This window comes from Lissotriton vulgaris, chromosome 1_1 (assembly GCF_964263255.1).
Source record: "Lissotriton vulgaris chromosome 1_1, aLisVul1.2, whole genome shotgun sequence".
NCBI classification, from domain to species: Eukaryota; Metazoa; Chordata; class Amphibia; order Caudata; family Salamandridae; genus Lissotriton; species Lissotriton vulgaris.
This window is the reverse complement of record NC_141685.1, coordinates 1,109,451,428-1,109,466,080: the sequence shown is the minus strand read 5'-3', so window position 1 is coordinate 1,109,466,080 and position 14,653 is coordinate 1,109,451,428. Positions and strand designations below refer to the sequence as shown.

Here is a 14,653-nt window from a genome sequence, read left to right as displayed (position 1 = left end):
CATGCAGAAACCTTCACAAGAGACCACAGGAACTCTAAGGGCAGCAGAATGTGGCGAATGATGAACATTGTCCAGACTTACCTCCATCAAGCTGCTGTGGACTCCAACGAGGTACGGCATCGGAGCGCTGTAGGACAGAGAGAGGAGGACACTGAGAAAGCGCTGAATGGAAAAACATACCCTCACACCAGTGCTGAGCTGGAGCTACAAAAGAATCTCCTTTACTTCACACATTCCATCTGCGAAAGGGCACCATGCCTTGGGTGTGGTGTGTTATTGGGGTGTCTGTCTTTGTTCTCTAGTTCTTGAAAGAAGGCAGACAGTTCCACTTTATCAGCTTGCGAAAAAATTTACACATTAATCCTATCAACATCTCAGATGATAGTATGGTCAGTGCCTCAGAGGAAATGACATTTTGATATTCGGGTGCTCCCACTCCCCTAGAAGCAAGACCGTTTTTATGCCATTTCTTTCTTTCTGGTGGCTTCTTGCACCATACAGTGCTGCGTAAAGGTGCTCTACCTGATCCCAAGACATTACCTCCTTTTGTCATGACCTCTGTCAGAGGTCTGCACCTAACACTGGTTTTCAGCTCGAACAGTGATGAAAATGATGGCCCTGGGAAGGAAGAAGGTCTCTGGTATGCTCTTAGATATCTGTCTTAGAAACAGAGGGCTTGAATTTAATTAGTCAATGCACAGTTTCTGAAAGAGATTTTAAGAAGGTAGACCAATCCACGTTAAAAAAACATAAAAGCCATAGAAAAAAAGCAGCCACAAAGCCAATAGGCTTGGATTTCATTTTGAGTCCTCAAAAAACATCAACAAACTGCTGCAGGATAAAAGTAAACAAACAATTGTTTTATGTATTCCACACATCTATGAAATAAAAAACTTACGGTGTGATTATTTAGAGAACGTTTGAGATGTGAAATAGTCTCTCGTGCATTGAAATGCAAGCGCTCCATCGTAAGCAGACAGGTTCATCACAGAGCCAACAGCTTGAGTTGAGAGACCAATACTCATCGGAGTGGAGCCAAATTCCACACTACCTATATTTTTAAAGAATGGGTAACAATATGGCATTCGGACAGCTACTCTGGCATGCCAGACCTAAAACTTTGGTCTTTTAAGCCACACAGTTCAAAGAAACTGCATTTTGTATGGGTCTGGTTGAGCATTGCAGAGATCTCTCTGGAAACCTGATTGTCTCAGTAAATCCTCTCGATTCCTACATGTTGAACACCTCAGGTATTAGCACCCTCCAGCCTATCTGATTTTCAACAAATGTATGGGAACTCCTGCCACAGAGGTGGAGGTGTGTGAATGGAGGGTCCGAGTCAAGGCAGATCCGTTTTGTTTTACCGCCATTGACTTTCAGGAAGTGCGTTGTCGTCCATGTTTGAACTGAAACCGGGTGACTTTGCAGGGTTAATGGTTAGTTTTGTTTGTTGCTGATTACAGGTAGACCTGGGTGTTATTGACAGGGGGCTGTTTGAACTGGTTTTGGGTGCAGGTGACCATGAGAAGGGTTAGTTGTAGGTGGTGAGATTACACGTTACTCAGGGAGTCTTTTGTATGTTTAGGAAATGCCTTGGCGTAAGTAAGACAGCAAGCATCAGAGTTTATGGGTTGTGTGATAGAGGTAAGACTGGATGTGTGCCTCTACCACGAATGCGTTTTAACCACGCATTCCTTTACCATGTATGCTTCTACCACGTAATTTCGTGGTAAAGGGGTATGCATGGGTGAGGTCGCAATCCCCCTGCCCTAAGCTACAAACTTCTCCCGTGCCCCTCCCCTCCCTGGGATCCAAATACCGTGGCATCCTCCCAACCCTGGAGTGCAAGAAAACGATGGATTTAGGCCCAGATCTTTGTACTGGGGTGAATGTAAGATATTGTTCTGCATTCTGTCCATCAAATGTGTTTTTTGCAATTTTCACCCGATGGGCTGGGTATGCTCAGACGTGAGTCCCAGGCTCTCCACATCACTGGAGTCAAGCTATCCAGGCTGAAGAAGGCTGATAGCCAGAAACCGGTCCTAGGATGCTTGATTCCGGTCTAGGAAAGACATGGCTTGGTAGTTCGGGCTGGACTGTTCCCATGAGGCACAGGGTCAAGGCTAATTTGCATATAGCCATTGTCTGACCTAGGGTGGTGTGGAGTGCCAAAAAACGATGGATTTAGGCCCAGATCTTTGTACTGGGGTGAATGTAAGACATTGGTCTGCATTCTGTCCATCAACTGTGTTTTTTGCAATTTTCACCCCGAGTGGGCTGGGTATGCTCAGACGTGAGTCCCAGGCTCTCCACATCACTGGAGTCAAGCTATCCAGGCTGAAGAAGGCTGATAGCCAGAAACCGGTCCTTGGATGCTTGATTCCGGTCTAGGATAGACATGGCTTGGTAGTTCGGGCTGGACTGTTCCCATGAGGCACAGGGTCAAGGCTGATTTGCATATAGCCATTGTCTGACCTAGGGTGGTGTGGAGTGCAAAAAAACGATGGATTTAGGCCCAGATCTTTGTACTGGGGTGAATGTAAGACATTGTTCTGCATTCTGTCCATCAACTGTGTTTTTTGCAATCCTCCCAACCCTTACACTGTCCCTAACCCTTAAACACTACCTCAACCCCCTACAATAACCCCAATCCCTTCCACTGCCATTAGGCAAACCCCTATTTTAAAAAAACTCCTGAGCCCTAAAAAGTACCCCGAGTTCCCATTCACCTCCCCCTACCCTGAGGCCTAATACCCTAACCCCTAATTTAAAAAAATACCCCAGCCCTAAAGACTACTCCGACCCCCACCCCCAGCCCTGAAAACTGCTATTCAAAAACAACAGGTGATGGACAGAATTCAGAACAATGTCATACATTCACCCCAGTACAGAGATCTGGGCCTAAATCCATCGTTTTTTTGCTCACCATGCCATTCCAGTTTGAACCCAGTCATATGCAAATCAGTCTTGACCCTGTGCCCCATGGGTACAGTCCAGCCCGAACTGCCAAGCCAGGTCCTTCCTGAACTGGAAACAAGCATCCAAGGACCGGTTTCGGACTTTCAGCCCTCATCAGCCTGGATAGCTTGATTCCAGTGGCATGGAGAGCACAGGACTCACGTCTGAGCAAACCCGTCCCACTCGGGGTGACAAATGCAAAAACAACAGGTGATGGACAGAATGCAGAACAATGTCATACATTCACCCCAGTACAGAGATCTGGGCCTAAATCCATTGTTTTTTGAAAACTGCTATGGGCAGCTGAAAATGAAGCAGTCTAAGCAGGGAAAGAGGAGTTTGAGACCCGAATGCAAAGATACCCAGCCACGGAGAGAAATACTATCAGGTTAAAAGGAACATTGACAAGGACACACACACATTCAACAATAAACAGAGACAATAACAAAAAAACTACACACATACAATTAACGTTACATATCAGGCATGGTACACATATGCCCAGCCACAGTGAATCATGCAAACAACTATTTGCTCACGTACACAATGATATGCACACAATACACAGTAAATAAGCACAACCGTATGTGTCCATATATACAAATAAATACATATTTTTACATAAGATGGAATGATATATAAAAATATTTTTCTGTACATTACACAAAAATACACGCACTTCTCACACAGAAACAAAATGCGCACGTGTTATGTGTATGCACACCGTCACACACTTGTGCAAGGGCACCCGCAACAAGGTGGGCTGTCTCACCAGCAGTAGTCCAGCAGGTGTGGTGGCAGGATGGGTATGTAGATGTTTTGCCAGTACATGGGGTAGAGCATCGCGGTGGAGGCATGGACGCAGGCCGTCAACTGTAAGACAAAGGTACAGAGATCAGTGCTCCCAGGGACGCTGGGAGATGGAGAGCCTCAGAAAAACCACAAAGCTGAATATACCCCAGAGATCCAAGAGTCCCACTGAAGGCCCAGGGTGCTTAGTTCTCCTATAGAGATATGAGGAGACACCATTGTTTTAGCCAACACACATAGCCGAGCCCTTCCAGGCAGGAGTACAGAAGACACAGCTGTGCATCCTGCCAGAGACCCAGAAGGAGCCACCACCAATAGAGATAACACACAAGCTGATTATTCCAAGGGGCACTCGGAGAAACTCTAGAACCCTGAGAATCCTGGGCCCGGTCCTCCCCTCCCAGAACTCAAGGTAGTGCTAGCATCAAAATCTTCCAATGGAGATGGGGAGATACCTCAAGGCTCGAGAAAATACACGAAACACAACCCTTCTAGGGTAATCACAGAACCTGAGGATACAGGTGAAATCATACGAGACACCAGTTCTTAATTTGTAAAATAATGAGTGCCGGTGCCCAAAGCTCTGCTCAGAAACCCACAGTCAGTGCCAAATACCAAGGCTACATAGTCTTGAATTCACCTCACGCCTCTTTAATCCACTACCAGAACTTCCTGCAACTTTATCTTGATCTTTCAGGTTTCCAAAGACACCAAGAGAGACCCCAAAGCTCCAGTAAATACAAGCAGCTCAATCTTCCAACGATGACCTGGGAAAGTCCACAATGTCAAGTAACATACCATAAAAGCATCCCAGGGGTATGAAGAATGCCCTAGAAATCTAGTTAAAATGGAATTCATTGTTGTCTGCGAGTTCCCTGAGCTCCAGGTAACACCAGGTTCACACAAGTCAAGTCAAAATAACTTTATTTCGGCAGCCGAGATACATTAAAATTCATTATAAATAACTAAAACAATAATATTCATATTACAACACAATTCGTATATAAATACAATAGTTCATAAAAGTAGCAGTTGAGATAAAATTCAGTGTACGCTTTCGGAAAAGCCCATCGATCACAAGCCATAGCAGCAGGGTATACTGAACAGTGCAATAAAGAGGATATGAAGGAACAAGCTGTCATGAGTAAGGGGAAAGGGCCTTCCTTCAGATCAGTCACATTGCGCACATAAATTTAGCAACCATGCAGGCGTATGGCGGCCGGCAGTCAGTTCTGAGTATGCGAAGGGCAGTACTATGCTTTCGCCTGCCTAGCTGCCTACAAATACGTGATATCCATCAAGAGTAAACTCAGGCGTACCCATGGCAAGCAAAAAGGGCGTGGGGAACAGTTTCCCTAGGGAAGTTGCACGCTGGGCAAACTAGAGATTCCGCTGCCAGATATTTGGAGGGAAATGATTTCAACTGTAAAGTTCCTACTCTGAACTGAAAGTACAACTTCTATCCATAAGCACAGTGAGAATTACCCAAAACTGCTCAAAGACACAAGAGGACTTACATTCAAGAAACTCGCCTGAAGCACTGGCAGCTTTATGGGCATCATCAGACATGGTTTGTGTCCAGTAGAGATTTTTTTAGAAACTCTTCTGAAGAGATAAGACCACCCAACTGGTTAATCCATAAGTCGACCAAGCCAATGGAGAAAAGTGTCTTTTTGATGTGTTGGAGCCAGTCGATTTTGTTGAAGCGGTCTGACTTAATGACATCCTGCAAGACAGTTGCATAATGAGCTGGCTCTGGGGTAGACCTAATCTCCTCCAATACAGCACTGGTGGCATTCTTATTTTACCTTCTACCTTTTTTACACCCATGGCCAATGTCAAAGGGTAAGCTGGAGTGCTGGAGTGATGGGGGGCAACAGTTTCCAGAAATGTATTCTTTTATCTAATCAGTTCACTGATGTTAGTAAAGCCCCAGAGCTCCGCCCCGTAAAGAGCAGAGCCCAGTGCCTTTGCCTCATAGATCTGAAAGAGAGGTGGGACGAGTTTGCTGAAGGAGGCTCAGTTCTTTGAGGGACTCTAAAATAGACCCCAAAGATCCATAGGACACAAATCCCTCTACCCTGCTTCAGACACCCATGGAGATCTCAGTGCGAGGTCCTCTTGTGATATCCATGGCAGCCCTCTAAGCTCCAGGTGACTACAGATAATCAGAGCTGTTCTCCCATATATGCTATGAATGTCTTTACCTATAGTATATCTATACCTACGCTTCCCTAAATTGGGATGTACAGTCTTGTGCTTCCTTTGAAGGGTCAGCCATTTTAGCACTTTTGCTCTATTCTTACTCTATAGCTATGGCCACTGGATTATGTGATTCTGTGACCACTGTATTTTCAACATTATTATGGATTTGCCTTATTTGTCACATATTCTATCATCTGCTGCACAATCTGCAGTTTTTAACCCAAAAATATTTTGTTACTAGCTCAAACGAACCGAAAGTTACTAAAAATGCAGTGACATAAGTTCAAGCGCAGTGGAAGGCCCTTTGCAAAGGTTGACTGGTCATCTTCCATTTGCTTATTCCTGTATTTGGGTGTTAATGTTAAACTGGTACTAATGAGGTGAGATTTTTGTCCAGTGTTACCATGTGTAAACATGACAACATTATGTAGTAATGCCACCGCAAAATGTGCCAGATTACGTCGCAACATTTGGCTTTTCTTGCAGCATAATTTAGTCAACCATGCCACATAAATTGGTCCTCCCCTGCCTCATAATTCCAGTGGCCCTGTCTTTGGCACATAGTCCAGAATGGGGGCCCCTCCATGTACTTTCCAAGGTGGGGGTGCTCAAGTTTTATTACGCCACTGATTCACAGTGCGGTAGTAAGCCAAGACGTTTGCTGCGAAGGCCTGTGTGTAAATGCAGCAGTTTAACAGAAAAACAGAAATGTTTTGAGTAACGCAAATAATGGCTGCCAGAGGCCTCCTTCCCTCCAAAGAGGTTTGAAAACTGTTATCTCCCCACGCTCTCACATTAAGCTGATTTGTTCTTTGCCGAGTTTGCTATTTAACCCTGGTTGTTGCCACAGTCACAGAACCATTAATCATTAACCGTTTTGAAGAATTTTGAATATCTGAAACGTCAGTTGTTTGCTCTTCATTTTTGAGGAATGAACTCTACTAATGCTTGCATTTCTGCTAAGGATGTATCGACGTGTTTTGCTGTCCGCATATAGGTGTGCAGTGTGTGCACATTTCCCTATGTGGTGTGCCTCTGTGCTATGAAAATAAGTCACGCTCCTTGGCTCTTTTGCGGTGCCAGAGTTTACTGATCAGTGAATCACAACTGTGTGTGTGTTAGGCTTAGTGGGACAGTTGCGGCTGGTATGACTTGCAAGGGAGAGGAGAGGGGGGGTTAATTTAAATTAAAAATATATATAAATAACTTACCTTAGCCGGCCCGATCCGCTCCCCCGATCCGCTCCCCCGTTGTCTCTGCTTCTCTGCTCCTGCAGGAATCAGGCAGCCTCCCTCCACTCCCCTAAGCCAATCACAACGCTGCAATGGCAGCATTGTGATTGGTGTGGACGGCGCCCAGCCAGGCGCCTATGGGGAGGCCATTTACTCCATGTAGGCTGCAGAGGGCCCCAGAGGGCCGACCAAACAGTCAGGGCCCGCAACATTGAGCTAGCCACTCCTCTCCTGCCCTGTTGCAGGACCGCCCCCCCCTAACCAAACCCTTCTGCTTTCTCGCAGTGCAAGAAGCAGTAACATAAAATGGTATTTATACGAGAAAGCTGTGGGGTGACGCTCCTCTGCCCACATGGAGGAGTCGTCCCTGTGTCTGAAGGAGGAACCATTAATAGGTGTGTGGGTGCGGTGCATCTAACGTACTTGGTACTGGGTGGCGTAACAAAACATGAGCGGGCCCCTCTGCAAAGTTTATGGAGGGGCCCCCTTCCGGGCTTACTCCAGAGGTCTCAGGCCAAGTACTGCGCTGAGGGGGCCCCCTCCCTCTCCCCGTACTGCAGGGGCTGCGGGTGCCTTTGTTACGCCTGTGTGTGTGTGACACTATAGCTCGGCACATGGGCATTGCCTTTAGTTTTGGCGATGGAGAGGAAAAGGTACTCGTGACCTCCCTGCACATGAAACACAGGCAGCCCTTGACACCCCGAGCACAGTGACAGAATATATTGATGTGACCCTCTGTGCATGCCTACTGTGTGATTGCCGCAACATGTCATTAGCATGATCTCACCAGGGGGGATGCCTTTCTGTGTGGAGGCATTTGGGGCGGGTGTAGACATTAGTATGACAATGCAGCTTGGAAAAGGTATTCTTTTCCGGAACTGCACATGCCTCAGGCATTGGCCAGCATGTCATCATGGTAAGTGTAGGGGCTATTCTTTCATAAGTAGAAGTCTATAAAAAGTGCATGTGTTAGCACGTGCAACCATGCACCACTCTTTCTTCTACACATATGTTAATACCTATAATATGTTCGTGTGTTTGCATGTTTGACCCCCGTGAATTTAGGCTAAGCCTTAATGTGCGCATGTGTACATGCCAAATCAAGAGTAACTTTATTTCGCTTCAGAGAACCATGAAAGTTTCACAAAGCCAATAAAAATTTTCAGTTCATAAAACAATCACTTAAAAAAGTTAAAAACAATTCATAAAATTACAGCAGCAACTTGTTATTTGAATACGGGAGTCATTTTAATCGAGAAAATACTGCACTAGTGATTCTGTATGGTTTCACCCATATCGCTTTCTAATAACAAAGGAGCCCTATATGTAATTCCCTACCGCAATACAAATTTCCGCGGAAGCCAATGTGTGCAGGAAAGCGCCAGTGACCGCCAGCCAACAGTCAACAAACCAGCAAGGACTCTCATGGACCTCTTTACTTTTTCCTTTGTCCTGGCCGCCATTTTGCTGCTGGTTTCGGCCGCTTTTCTCTGGACCCTGACCCGCCATCTTGTCCATTTGATCCTCAAATGTTTCTTCCCTTTTCTGTTCTGCCTTTTCTCCATACCCTTGTATCCCTCCCACCCTCCCTTGGTGCTGTGACTGCGTCTCCCCTCCGACTCCACCTAATTGAACTCTGCTTTCCTGGTTTTTTTTGGGTCTTGACCTGAGAAAATCTACTATTTGTATATATATATCAGCCACCGTCAGCAGTAGGAGTTCCTGCAGGGTGGTGACGTGGGGAGGGGGAGGGGCAGGGTGGGGGGTAGTAATGTATAGATTACGGCGTTTAACAGGTAAGTAAACATATAAATAAATTAAACAAATTTTGTTGCGTGCACTGCATCACCAAATGCCCTGCAGGAACTCCTACCGCCGACCGCGGCTGATATATATGTATATAGAGATAACTCTAATCACTTGTATATGTACTCTCTACCATTCCAATGTGACTCTTAGAGTATATCCATTTGTATCTCTTCCTTGAGTGACTTTACTACTTGTACATTTGCATTTTTTCTTTCTGTTTGTATCTCCTCCTTGTGTGACTTTACATCTTGTACATTTGCAATTTTTCTTTCTGTTTGTATCTCCTCCTTGTGTAACTTTACATCTTGAACATTTGCATTTTTTTCTGTTTGTATCTTTTATGTAACGCATGTAATCCTAAATCCTTATGTTTTGCAACTGGTTCTTATGTAAAGCGCTCTGACCCCTTCGGGTAAAGTTCGCACTATATAAAACCGCATTAAATAAATAAATAAATAAATAAATAAATAACTAACTAATGAACAAGGGCGAATATTCCCTAATAATCGAAGCAAAAAACTCGATCTCGCCGATCATGCAAAGAAATGTGAACACTCCAGCATGTTAATGCATGAGTCCATCCTTGTCGTATGGCCGAAGGAATGAATGAATATGTAACTGGTGCATGTTTTAACATCTTCATACATAACGAGCATGGAAGACCATCCCTTTGATGGCATGAACATGCCCTGGAGAGGGCATATGGTGAAGAAATGGGAGAGATTTGTGTGTTCATGTGTACATGCATGTTGATGTCATGGAAGCCGGAGCATGCTTTACCCCTGAGGTGTACATGCATGTGCTTTGGGAACTGGTTTTAGCATGCTCCCGCCATGTGATCCTGAATGCTTTCTTACTGTGCCAATGTATAGATGCATGGTATGGAGTAGCACGTTTTAGCATGGTGGCGCGTTCCAAGGCCCTCACCGTGCTGAGCTTGCTGGACGTGATGAGGATGCGTCTCTCATGCAGGATGCTGGCGTAGAGCTGCAACATGTTATTCACGTCCACGGCCAGGACAAACTCTGTTAAATTCCTCTGCAAGGAAAGAAACCAAGAGAATGAGATCCTTACTGCGAGCCAGGTAATGCTCCTAAGCTGCCTCCTTCCCGCCCAGGCTGTAAGGAGCCTTAATTCAGCTCTAGGCACACACACATAAAAAAACGGTGGCACCACTATTCTGACAACCACGGCCCTGCTGTGAGAGCTCCATACTTAAGAATGTGGTTCTGACCCAATTCGAAAAAGGAGTAACGCATGTTGACCCATACTGTTTTGGTGCCCACTGATCTGGGGGCAGAGAACAAATTCCTCCACTCTGTGCTATGTAGCGCCAACCAAGCTAGGGGCCTGGGATGACTTCTAGTTTTGGGTTTGCACTAGATGGTGCCCACCAATCCAGGGGCAAGGGACCACTCCTCCCATCCACAATAGGCACTCCTCCCACCCACAATAGGTGGAGTCCACCATTCCCGGAAGACAGAAAGGAGTTCATGAGGCTGCACAACTCCAAAAACTCCCATTCTCCGGAACATGGAGCCTCAGAGTGAAGTTGGTGTCCTCACTGAAACTGCCTGATATAATGAGTGATATCCTTCCTCTTCCCTCACACTACATGAGACAATGAGTTATAGCCCCCTCTTCCTCCCTTCACTCAAACTACATGAGACAATGGGTGATATCCTTCTTCTTCCCTCCTTCCCTCACACTACATAAGACAATGAGTGATATCCTTTCTGTTCCCTCCTTCCCTCACACTATGCGAGATCTTGAGTTATATCCCTCCTCGTTCCCTCAAAGAACTTGAGATCACAAGTGATATCCCTCCTTCTCTCAAACCATGAGCTATATCTTTCCACTTCCATCCTTTCCTCACACTACCTGAGATCACGAGTGATGTCTCTCCTCTTCATTCCTTCACTCAAACTACCTGATGTCATGAGTTATATCCCTCCTCTTCCCTCATTCCCCTAAACTACTGGAGATCATGAGTTGTATCCCTCCTCTTCACCCTTCCCTCAAAATACCTGATAAATGAGTTATATCCCTCCTTTTCCCTCCTTTCTTCACACTACCTGGGACAATAAGTTATATCCCACCTCTTACCTCTTTCCCTCAGACCACTTGAGATCATGAGTGATATCCTGCTTCGTCCCTTCTTCCCTCACACGACCTACGATCATGAGTTATAACCCTTCTCTGCCCTCCTTCACCTAAATTACCTGAGACAATGCATTATTTCTCTACCCTTCCCTCACACTACGTGAGACAATGAGTTATACCCCTCCCCCTACTTCCATCCCTCATGCTACCTGAGGTCATGAATTATATACCTCCTCTTCCAGCAAACTACTGGTGATCATGAGTTAAATCCCTCCTCTTCCTCCCTTCCTTCGTGCTATTGGAGGTTATGAGTTATATCCTTCCTTTTCCCTCCTTCACTCAAACTACCCGAGGTCATGAGTTATATCCCTCCTTTTCCCTTCTTCCCTCAAACTAAGATAACAAGTTATATTCCTCCTCTTCACTCCTTCCCTCAAATTACCAAGATCATGGAATATATCGCTCCACTTCCCTCAAACTACCTGAGACAATGAGCTATATCCCTCCTCTTCTCTCCATCACCTAAACTACCTGATACAATGAGTTATTTTCATCCTCTTCCTTCAGACTAACCCTCCTCTTCCCTTCATCACCTACACTACCTGATACAATGAGTTATTTTCATCCTCTTCCCTCAGACTACCTAAGACAATGAGTTATATTTCCTCCTTCCCTCTCACTACCTGAGACAATGAGTTACAGCCCTCCTCTTCCTTCCTTCTTTCAGTCAAACTACCTATCCCTCCTATCCCCTTCTTCCCTCACACTTTGATAATGAGTTATATCATTTCTCTTCCCTCCTTCCCTCATACTACCTGAGACAATGAGTTCTAGACCTCCTCTTCCTCTCTTCACTCAAACTGCATGAGGTCTTTCTTCCCTCACACTAAGATAGTGAGTTATATCCTTCCTCTTCGCTTACACTACCTTAGACAGTGAGTTATCAACCTCCTCTTCCTCCCTCCACTCAAACTACATGAGGTCATGAGTTATATCTTTCCTCTTGCCTCCTTCTTTCTCACTGAGAAACAATGAGTTATATCCCTCCTATTTCCTCCTTCCCTCTCACTACCTGAGACAATGAGTTATAGCCTCCTCTTCCTTCATTCACTCAAACTACCTATCCCTTCTATCCTCTCCCTCCCTCACACTAAGATAATGAGTTATGTCATTCCTCTTCCCTCCTTCCCTCAGATTAGTGTAGATCATGAGTTATATGCCTGCTTCACTTAAACTACCGGAGGCAATGACTTAGCCCTTCTTTTCCCTTCTTCCCTCACACTACCTAAGACAATTAGTTTTAGCCCTCCTTTTTCATCCTTCCCTGAAACTACCTGAGATCATGAGTTGTACTTTTCCTATTACCTCTTTCCATTAAACGACCTCAGTGAGTTATATCCCTCTTATTCCCTCATACTAATTGAGACAATGAGTCATAACCCTCTTCTTTCTTCACACTACTTGAGACAATGAGTTATAGTCCTCCTCTTCCTTCCTTCACTCAAACTACATTAGGTCATGAGTTATATCCCTCCTCTGCCTTCTTTACTTCACACTAAGATAATGAGTTATATCCTTTCTCTTCCTGCCTTCCCCCAAACTACCTGAGACAATGAGTTAGATACGTCCTCGTTCCTGCATCCTTCAAACTATCAGGGATCATGAGTTAAATCTCTCCTTCCTTCAAACTTCCTAAGACAATCAGTTATAACCCTCATCGTCACTCCTTCCCTCACACTACTTGAGACAATGAGTTATTGAGCTTCTCTTTGTCTCTTCACTCAAGTTACTTGGGGTCATGAGTCATATTTCTCCTCTTCGTTCTTTCCTGAACACTAATAAGTTAAATCCATCCTTTTGCCTCCTCCCCGCAAACTACTGGAGATCACGAGTTATAACTAGGGCTCCCGGTTTTATGGTATTTTTTTTTACATTTTTGTCTGTATTTATCCATATTTATTTTTTGCTTATTCTAATTTTATCTGTTTTATTCATATTTATTTTGGGTTTTGTGGAAAAATGAAGCTGAAATTAGTATATTTCCATATTTATTTAACCGGTAAATATGCACTCATGCTAGAATGCCTACTAGGTTTCAATGCTGTAAAACACATGCAGAAGATAAATGAATGCACTTTAAAGAAAATATGCTATTTTCAGTACTAACCTTGTGCATATCTACTGCTGTTAAAGCCTCTATACTAAAATTCCTTTCTTTTTTAGCCCCCCTACCTATCAATCTTCACAACCGTTGGCCTGGCAGTCATGACAGACAGTATTTAGAATTACTCAAAAAGTAACCCAATTTCCATTTTTATCCACATTTAAAAATAAATATAGACAAGAAAATAAATGTTTTCTATATGTATTTATCTGTAAAAACAGCAAAAACGGAATACAGGGAGCCTTAGTTATAACCCTCCTCTTCCCTCAAACTATCCAATGGGGTAGGTAGTGGGTGCAATGGGTGCGGGATGCCCCGGGTGTCATCACTGAGGGGGGCGACAAAATGGCAAAATATGTGTTTTAAACCCATATTTTTGCCATTTTGTCAAGCCAGGGGTGACAAAAGATGTTCTGCAACAGCTACCACCTGACCTTGCTACGCCACTGAAACTACCAGGGGTCACGAGTTCTATCCCTCCTCTTCCCTTACACTCAGATGAGTTCTATCCCTCCTCTGCCCTTACACTCAGATGAGTTCTCTCCCTCCTCTGCCCTTACACTCAGATGAGTTCTATCCCTCCTCTTCCCTCCTTCCCTCGCGCCTTCTGCAGGGGATGCAAGGCAGTGCTTGAAGGGTGTGGGGGCACTTACGCTCTCCGGGATGGTGGGGAGGCCTCCGCTGTCCGGTGCTATGAAATAGGAGAGCTGAAAAAGTGGCACACGAGAGTTAAACTTCTGGAGGACACTGAACAATGCTGTCAGGAGACATCCAGTTGCAGTACAACGAACCAAACTGGAACTAAACCATGGAAGTGGGTTACATTTCACAAGCAGAATCAAAGCAAAAATACAGATTCAGGTCGCTTGCTGACCTCGAGGGGTTAACAATGAGTTCTGATAGCCTTAAAGTTCGTACAAAGCAGTCACTGAAGCGTTAATGGTGCGCTGTGTGCTCTCTGAAAGATGAATATCAATATTGCGCAGTGCTGCCCACCAAGGGTTAATTATGAGGCATCCATGACATGAGTTGACAGCAGGGTAAATAATGTACTTTGCTGTCTTAAAGGTTTAATTCTGGGACGCTCTGCTCCCAGTGGATTTCAAATATGCTAAAGATTCTTCGACATTATGCTAATGTTCTAAACTGTCCCAGAAGTTATTCTTAAACCCACAAATGATGGTAAAGCCATCAAGAGCAGTGAATCTTTAATCCACCGGTTGCACCACTGAGGTCTCGATAGTTTTCCATGCATGTGCGTTCTTTTATTTAGAGAGGGCTTTGCACATATCTTGTAAGAGCTTTTTGCCTTCTTGAAATGTGCTCTGCCCTTGCCTTGATCCCTTCCCTGATTCTGTCAGCAGGGATATAG

At 44.8% G+C, this 14,653-nt stretch overlaps 1 protein-coding gene across 4 annotated transcripts in view; it reads right to left on the bottom strand.

Moving 5' to 3' along the window:
* DENND1C (DENN domain containing 1C) overlaps positions 1 to 14,653 on the bottom strand; it is a 237,776-nt gene that overhangs the window by 84,438 nt on the left and 138,685 nt on the right. For all 4 annotated transcript variants that reach the window (XM_086963582.1, XM_086963585.1, XM_086963591.1 and 1 more), the window contains 4 exons: positions 13,935 to 13,988; positions 9,942 to 10,052; positions 3,731 to 3,831; positions 82 to 127 (listed from right to left, as the gene is read on the bottom strand). In XM_086963582.1, coding sequence (XP_086819708.1) covers positions 82 to 127; positions 3,731 to 3,831; positions 9,942 to 10,052; positions 13,935 to 13,988 — 312 coding nt within the window. The remainder of the gene's footprint in view (positions 1 to 81; positions 128 to 3,730; positions 3,832 to 9,941; positions 10,053 to 13,934; positions 13,989 to 14,653) is intronic.